At 30.4% G+C, this 9,384-nt stretch overlaps 1 protein-coding gene across 1 annotated transcript; it reads right to left on the bottom strand.

Annotated features, from left to right (window-relative positions):
- Positions 1–972: 972 nt before the first annotated feature.
- Positions 973–3,951, bottom strand: LOC129978379 (tubulin alpha chain). Its single transcript, XM_056090633.1, has 4 exons — positions 3,816–3,951; positions 2,331–2,877; positions 1,543–2,070; positions 973–1,335 (listed from the first exon to the last, which is right to left on the bottom strand). The coding sequence occupies exons 2-4, from the start codon at positions 2,856–2,858 to the stop codon at positions 1,036–1,038; spliced, it is 1,356 nt and encodes a 451-aa protein (XP_055946608.1). The 5' UTR covers positions 2,859–2,877; positions 3,816–3,951; the 3' UTR covers positions 973–1,035.
- Positions 3,952–9,384: the final 5,433 nt, after the last annotated feature.

Raw genomic sequence — 9,384 nt, 5'->3', positions numbered from 1 at the left:
TTGAAAAATTTTCCCAAAGCTTAACATTTTTTTTAAATTCAAATCATTCATTTTGCTTGGTTGCGGAATCAATCGTGAGATGCAATAATTTATATTCATAATAGAAGCTTTTGTTATTTATGTAATCTTAAATATAGGAATTAAAAATAAATTACTTCAAGTACTCAATATATTAAACAAAAAAGCGAGCATTTTCATTCATGCAACTTTTGAAAACAGTGTGGAAATTTTTTAATACAACACAATGCTGATATTTCAATTCAAAAGCTTAACATTGCAAAAATCAAATGTGTATGCCAGTAAAAATAAGTTTCCTTTCCAAACATCTGAAGAATATACTTCTATTTCTTTAATACAATATACTAACTTGCATACTTAAAACCTGCTATTTAATTTATTAAGAGAAAATATTTTCAAAATCTAAGATGAACCCATTGACTTTTTTGCTTTAAAAAGGTGTTCATTTTAATGATTCATAGTACAAAGAGATTTTTTTTATACATGGCTAAAGTTTTAAGGAATTATTTAAGTTTTAATTTTAAATAAAAATAATCGACTCTTATTTAAAATATAGTTCAGATTAAAATTTTCCATTCACTTGGCATTTTTAATTTCAAAAATATTAAACTAAAAAATCGGTTCAGTTTAAATCATTAATATTAAATTAACAAATATAAAGTTCTCATTCTTCTGTCGGCAAGATGTACGATACAATATTTAAATAATTTATTAATATTTAACAAGATCTTTATATAACTTGATTAAGGATTAAGATAAATATTTTTTTGATATATAATTGGAAAACAAATGTAGGATTTATTTCATTTGAATTTTATAGCCAAGCATATGCAGTTTTATATAAGGAGCCTTTGATTATATTTAACTTACTTAATCTAAATATTTTTTTATTAAAAGTTTATAAATCTTAAATTTTTATTTTGCAACTTACGATTATAATAAATGACAAAGAAATGCATGTTTTAAGTATATTTAATGACACTGTTTTTTGTTACAAAAGTAGGTAACAAAAACATCTTAAAATTCTTCATCGCCTTCATCTTCTCCACCCTCAGTAGAATCAATTCCTACTTCCTCGTAATCTTTTTCCAAGGCAGCCAAATCTTCTCTGGCTTCAGAAAACTCGCCTTCTTCCATACCCTCACCTACATACCAATGAACAAAAGCTCTCTTGGCATACATCAAGTCAAACTTGTGGTCAAGACGGGCCCATGCTTCAGCAATAGCAGTGGTATTGGAAAGCATACAGACAGCTCTCTGTACTTTAGCAAGATCTCCACCAGGAACAACAGTTGGTGGTTGATAGTTAATACCCACCTTAAAAAAGAAAAAGTTAGTAAAATTTAAAAATGATAAAATCAGTTAAACCCTAAAAATGTATGAATTTTAAGAAAGTAATCACATATAATATTTTAAAAGTCAAGTCTTATTTCTTTTAATTACTTAAACTATAGATTTTGAGACTTGGACATTAAACTGAACATATATACAACTTCATAATATATATGGAATTGTAATATTTACCTTAAAACCAGTAGGACACCAATCTACAAACTGGATGGTACGTTTGGTCTTGATAGCAGCAATAGCAGCATTTACATCTTTAGGGACAACATCTCCACGATACAGAAGGCAGCAGGCCATATATTTTCCATGTCGAGGATCACATTTGACCATTTGATTAGCAGGCTCAAAACAAGCATTGGTGATCTCGGAAACTGTCAATTGTTCATGATAAGCTTTCTCGGCAGATATTACAGGTGCATAAGTTACCAGAGGAAAGTGGATTCGAGGATAAGGTACAAGATTGGTCTGGAATTCCGTTAGATCAACATTGAGGGCTCCATCGAATCTCAGAGACGCAGTGATGGATGATACAATTTGACCAATCAGTCTGTTTAAGTTGGTGTAAGTAGGTCGTTCAATATCAAGATTTCGGCGACAAATATCATAAATGGCTTCATTGTCAACCATGAAAGCACAATCGGAATGCTCAAGAGTAGTATGTGTAGTCAGAATAGAATTGTAAGGCTCGACAACAGCTGTTGATACCTAGAAAAGAAAAAAACCCCGATTAGAAACGAGGCTTATGCATTCAATCTCTCGCCTACACCTTCAGCAATACATTTGAAAGAATACAATTCTTCTAAAAAGATTTAAATATTATTTACCTATTTTTTTCAAACTTACAGAATATACTAAATAAATATAGATACAAGATAATTCTGTATAATTTTTATATGAAATAAACATTTTAATATCTATAATTGAACACATCTATATTAACCGATATTTTTAAAATTAATATTTACCTGAGGAGCAGGATAAATAGCAAATTCCAACTTTGATTTCTTGCCATAGTCAACAGATAATCTTTCCATCAATAGGGAGGTAAATCCAGAACCAGTTCCTCCTCCAAAACTGTGAAAGATAAGGAAACCTTGCAAGCCAGTACATTGGTCAGCCAACTTTCGAATACGATCCAAGACAAGGTCGACAATTTCCTTTCCAATTGTATAATGGCCCCTAGCATAATTATTGGCAGCATCTTCCTTTCCTGTAATCAATTGTTCTGGGTGGAAAAGTTGTCTGTATGTGCCCGTTCGGACTTCATCAACAACAGTTGGTTCCAAATCAACATAGACAGCCCTGGGAACGTGCTTGCCAGCACCAGTTTCACTGAAGAATGTATTGAAAGAATCATCTCCACCTCCAATTGTTTTGTCGCTAGGCATCTGGCCATCAGGTTGGATACCATGTTCTAGACAATACAATTCCCAACAAGCATTACCGATCTGGACACCAGCCTGGCCAACATGGACACTGATACATTCACGCATTTTGAGATGTTTTTAGTACCTACAGAAAATTAATACAGTATAAGCAGACTATCATGGATTTATAAATAAATTCATTAGTAAGAAATATTAGTAACTTAATAAATCGTTTAAACAATATTGTACCAAAATATCTTAGTCAAAAGAAGAACGAGTTTTTAGCGAACTACATACAAACTTTTATTAATACTAGATTATTTTATCTCATTCCAAAAACTGATACAATCAATTCCTTTAGAAAAAAAAAAACAACATTTTTTCAATATAAAGATTTTAAACAGTTTAAATGTATAGTGAACAATTACAATATCAAATTTTTAAGAGCCCAATATTCAACGATTCTACTCCCAATTTTGAATTGCTAATAAAAAAAAACCCAAAACTGCTTATTCAAATGACTTCAAGGAGATTGAATTCTCTGGTTTCATTTCAATTGAAATAGTTATTTAGAAACTTAACATACCAATGATACTGTCCAATTTGAGAACAATCGCCTTTATTGTAGCAAGAGTATTCATAAACCAAACATTATACATAGTATTGTCAAAGCGATTAATTCCTCACGAAAGAGAATGTGTCAAATCTGTCAGCCATCATAAATGCGTATGTGGCAGAAGAGGTCTGCCACACCCGAAACCGGTGAATCGAGAAATGGCCGACAACCGCCATGATGGATGGATACTATGTCCAAAGTTTTATTCTAACCAGCTTTAGTAACATAAAGTCACATTTTCCAACAGCCAAAATTCTCTGAAGTACAAAATTAATTCGAAGATGAAAGCCAAAATTTTTTAAAAAGATTTCAGTTGGTATAACTTGTGCGAAACAGTAGCAATCAAACAACGGAAATCCTGCTTTACAATTAATTTCGGATAATAGTCAATACAAAAACTTTTAAATGGATTTTTAACTTATCCTAAAAAACTCATCTTTGAAAATAATAAATACAAAATCATTTACCTGACTAAGAGCAGATCAAGATATAATTAAGGCGGTTAACGCACGAGACGTGTGACGAATCTCGCTCCGGAAACCAAAGTGACGCGACTTCAGTTCGCGGTAGTTTTATGATCATGTTTTCGACCAATAGGATTTCGTATTGTCAATCGTTCGAAATGACGTAATTCGAAAAAGAAAGTTGTAGTTACTACGGTCGCAGTTATTTTCTTACGTGAACTTAGCATTAAATTTTATTAGTTGTTATGGCAAAATAGTTCCTAATTTCAAAAAAAAAAAAAAAAAATTGATTTAGAGGATAATAAAATTTCTTAAAATGTTTGATCATTTTTTTTGAAATCATGCATCTAACTCTGCTAAAATAATTTAGGCATTATATAAAATATCGAAAAAAATGGCAGCAGTTGTCTCCCTAAAATTTTCTCGCATATTCTCCAATAAACTTGTCATGCCAGAAGACATCTTACATGGCACTGGCGTAAAATACTAACAGAATATTAACTTTTAGCCTGAATTTAGCATTTTTACTGAATCTATCGTGTCATCCTTGTCGAGTTATTTGACGATTAATCCCTGAGATGCATTAATAGTATCCGAAAATCGAATTTGTGTTTTTGCTATAATTTTCTGAACGGATTGAAACAAAAATTTGATTCAAAATTGTACTTGTAGTTACAAATCTCATAGATGTAATTAAGTCATTGCATTTTTGAATTATCGCATTTACTTATTTTTGAAACCACAGACCGACAGACAGTCAACCCATAATTCGATTCGGCTAAAATTTCACAATTATCTATACTGTAAATGTTAAATCTATGTACCGAATTTTAAGCATCTAGCCTTCTTCATTTTATAGTTATTGTGTTAGTTTATATTCAACCAGCCGGACAGCCAGACTTCCTTGACTCAACATTTTACTCAAATTTATTCAAAATTTGTTATAAATCTTCAAATTTGGTGTTAGACCGTATGCTAAATTTCAACTGTCTAGTTCAAAGCGCTTTTTAGTTATCTTTGTCACAGACAGACAAACAGAGGGACATTTTCCAAAAATGAGTTTTTCGCATTCGGGGGTGGTCTAAAACGTGGAGATTCGTCTAAATCAGGAATTTCGTTGGCGATTACAACACTTTCTCTACATTACGTATACAAGAAAGTAAAAAGTAAGCGATATAATAATTTTTTTTATTTACATTAGGAAATCCAAAAAAAGAAATTTATAAACTATACCTAGTTGTAAATGATTTGACAAACTAAGGCATAGAAAATACGATATCCCGAGCGCTAGTTTTAAAAAATGCCATGAAAACCAGCTTTAACGTTGGTTCTTTTATTCTTTTTACTTTTAAAAATCAAATATGATGATGATCACTAAATTATAGGAAGCAATGTACTCCATTTACTTCACCTAAATTAATGACGATGACTGGGTGAGAAAAATAATATCCTTGTTCAATTTACGATTTTACGCCGCTACATACTGTATTGTATTTTAGTTTAAATAAACAAGTTCTCTGAAAGTTTTGTGAATATATATTCAAATCTTCTCTCGGTTTTCTCGCATATTCAAACTTATCATTACAGTTTTCGTTCAACTTTAGTTCAGCGTTCTTAGATCATACTTGCATGTTCAAACTTAAATATAAAAGAATATAGTGTACATTTAGAGAACTGTCTCTTTACACTGATTGATTTGTTTTAAAATCCATTTTTGTTTTATTATGTTGCTCTAAGATCATATACTAAGATCTACTCACAGCAAGTTTTTGTGTTTTACAGTTATTGTATTGGCGAAGAGTATTCACATGCATATGAATACTCTTTGTAATGAATTTGAAAGAAGATATATAAACATCTACATTTCTAGAGATACACTAAATGCAAAATTATATCCGTATATCTCTTTATGTATATCTTTATCACGTTCATATGACAAATGTTTCTTTTGACAAATTTCTGTAATTTTTATACATTGATCTACCGATAATTTTTATATATTGACAACATGCCAAATTTTCTTGGGATTTTGAATTATTAGACAGATCTTGTTAAAAAAATAATTTTTTTTCGTTTTTTTTTTTTTCTTTCTTTCTTTTTTTTATTTTTTTTTCGGAGTTATGGAAGTCTGAACAAAGAAAATTCATCAATATAACTAGATAATATTTTTTTGAAGGTTGCAGCACTTTTTTCGAAACTTCGTAAAACAAAATTCAAATGAAAAACAAATGCTAATAAATATTAAGTTGCTCAGAAAGTGATGCAGAATTAAATGCACAATCCTTCATGGGTAAGAATTTAAATGGCACCTGAAATTAATCACTAATATAGTCCCTAACAGTTTGTTTTATGTCGAAAGGAGCGTCTGCGGTTCGATTGTACGGGATGGGTCGTCTGCAAGTATTGTTATTTACCAACCCAGGGCCTCCTTGATGTTATTGTTATTTATCAACGCGACACTTCTCTTGTCTCAAGAAATGAAAAACAGACTCCTCCTTTAAGGAGTATTGAAATTTACTGATGATCAAACGAAAACGTCTTAGATAAAGGAATTAATTTAGATTGAAATTTTGAGAGAGAATGAGGTCAAGAGGACTTGCTTTCCTGCACAACCTAGAGATTTTTATTTGAAATGCATAAAGAAAACTACACACAAAATTTCATGTAGTGCAAATAAACTCATTTACTCTGGATTGTAGCTGGGTGTGCTTGCGATATCGAAGCTTGATCTCAGTACGTTACAGTTTGTTCATTGTTATCTCTGTCATCTATTTACTGCTAATATTTTTTCCAAAAAGGAAATACTACGGTAATAAAAAGAAGTAATTATCTTATATTGCTATCTAGATCGTATGATTTTTTTAAAAAGTTTAAAATATTTTATGCCCCGAAGTATCATTGTATTTAAGAATCAATTTTTGATACTTGCACTTCCAACATCATTTTAAAAATCCTTCCATATTATTCAGTTATTTTCAACACAAATATCTGATTATTTTTTAAATGCTCGTAATAAGATATATCTTCTATATCTTATTATGATCTTCATTTATGGAACCTTCTGAAAATCCAAGTACTACTATAATCTAATAAATTGAATCAAATTATCTTGATTAAAATACTTTTTATTACATTATTACTGCATGGAATAAAATTCCATGCAATAATAATGCGAATAAATCGAAAAATAGTCGGCTATGTTTACTTAATACAAAGAAACAAGAAAATAATTTCGTAGTTTGCCATTAGAGTTCTTCACTAGGTATAAAGATTAGATAATGAATTTATTTTGAGCCGTATGATAACACTATTCATGTACTCATAATAGCTCAAAAATGAATATCTCACCATATATTTTGAAAAGACAACTTTGCATTACAAACTAGTAGGAAACAAAATTAGTTCTGATGAATGGAACCATTTTTTTTTTTTAAATCTTCCTTTAAAGTCGATTGCTAAACATTTCATCTGTCGATTTAGTAACCGCAAAATGTGAGAGTATACTAACTGCTTTGCATTTCCTTCACCATGTTATATTTTAAAAGATATAAATATGAACCAACTAATTTATGTTACATTAATCCAATAAGCTGAATCTTTTTTGCATGGTTTACAGCATTCCGAACGTAGTCGCTATGTTTTTAAGGAAAGGAAAACAAAGAATTATATTGACGGAAAAATTTCCCAATCATCGTTTTTTAAGTTTAAAACTTAATTAATTAAATAATGAATTATCCCCTATTAATAAATATTCTATATTTAAGAAAGTCTAATTATTAATGAGAAAGCATGATTTTCCGTCAACGGAAAGAGGCCATGCTACAATTTCATTAACATGTATTTTGAATTGCTGGTTCCTCAACTTTGAGTTTAATTTATAGTTGCACAAAAGGTTTGTGTGAACATATTTCTTAATTTAAATGTTAATTTAATAAATCGTCATCTCATTTTTAAAGTATCTATGTGCAACGAAAGAATATCTGATAATTTGTTTCAAATTTTAATGTGTTTTTGGTTTCATGTACGTTTTTTAGAATGGAATCTGTTTTTAAACCTTTATTTTTCAAATCGGAACTTTGCCAGTAGATTGTAATTGTCTCCGGAAATGGTTAAAAAGTTTCAAATCACTTCAAATAGATCAGATATGAGCTCTAAAATGGCAATTTATTTATTTAAATAACTTGGAACGCATTCTTTTGATTCCATTTGAAATACCTGAGGCATTTTTTTTTTCATTTCATCCATATTACCTGGAGCAAGTACTTTTGATTCCATATAAAATTTATAATTCGTCACTAGAGATTTCAATATCTAAAAACGACGCGTAATCTTATCAAAGTTTTCATTCAACATGAAATTATGGTGAATAGCATGAAATTATGCTAACATGACCAATTTGTTAGAATGACTTACAATTTTTGAAATTCTGCTAAGATTGCTGGCAACGAGACTCATAGTGCTGTATAAAAATTAGAAAAGAAAAGGGATAACTGTTTCTGCACCCATTTCCCCAGCTTTTTCATCATAAAGCATAAGACGGCACAATCAATGGCGACTTTTCATAATGGATCTACGGGGCCTCGCCTCATGTCTGTTATTGTTAAGCAATCTGAAAATTTATTGAGAATAAGAGAAGCCTTAAAATACTTTTACACTTTTAATTTCATATGGTTAAAAACCGTCATTAAACATGACATACTAATGGGATAAAAAAAAATTCTGAATGTTCCATTTAAAATATATTTGTAGTAAATATCGTTTGCAGAATTTTATCACACATTTTTATGATTTTTATAAACATTTGGCAGAAATCAGGATAGTCGGTCAGAAGGATGGCAAGTGTCAGGATGAATTTTTCATTTCATTAAAAATAAATTTGTTTTTAATGAGATAAAAAGATGTTTCCGACATGGGGAATGTTATTGAGCAAGTAATATGCATTAATTTTTTTCGCATTTCCTCCGCAGAAGTTTTTGTAATGCTTCAAAAAGCTTTTAATAATGATTTTCATCAAAAACATCAGTATTTTGGAATAAAAAGTTTAAAAATGATAAAGAATGTGTCATGGATAATCTGTGATTTGATAGATAATCCATCTCTATTAAAGATCAAGGTATCGATAATGTCAGAGAATCGGTGCTTGGTGATCATTGTTTGACAATAACAGATGTAATTAACAAATTCCTCTATCGTTTAGTTCCTATGAAGAAATTTCAAATAATCGTTTAGGGTTGCGACGCTTCTTTCTAGAATTGTTCTAAGAATTTTGACAATCTGACAAAAAACGATATGTATTATATGTGGTGTGTTTCCGTAGAACAAGCTAAAGAATAGCGAACCATTAAAAAGATGGGAGGGGAGGGGAATGAAGAAAATGAAAACGAATTTTGAGTGGGAGAGAGGGAAAAGAAAAAGTCATCAGTTGGTATGTACCAAACTACTGCCTCAAAATACCTCTGCCACCTTAAACTCAAGGTCAGGAAACGACGCTTTTCGCCTTCCGATGTATCAATAAGCAATGCACTGTGAGCGAAACTCAATGATTTTCAGCGCTGTACAGTGTTCATTCTCA

The sequence above is a fragment of the Argiope bruennichi genome, chromosome 1 (genome assembly GCF_947563725.1).
Source record: "Argiope bruennichi chromosome 1, qqArgBrue1.1, whole genome shotgun sequence".
Classification (NCBI taxonomy): Eukaryota; Metazoa; Arthropoda; class Arachnida; order Araneae; family Araneidae; genus Argiope; species Argiope bruennichi.
Note: the sequence above shows the minus strand (reverse complement) of the source record. Positions and strands in the feature narration are given on the sequence as shown.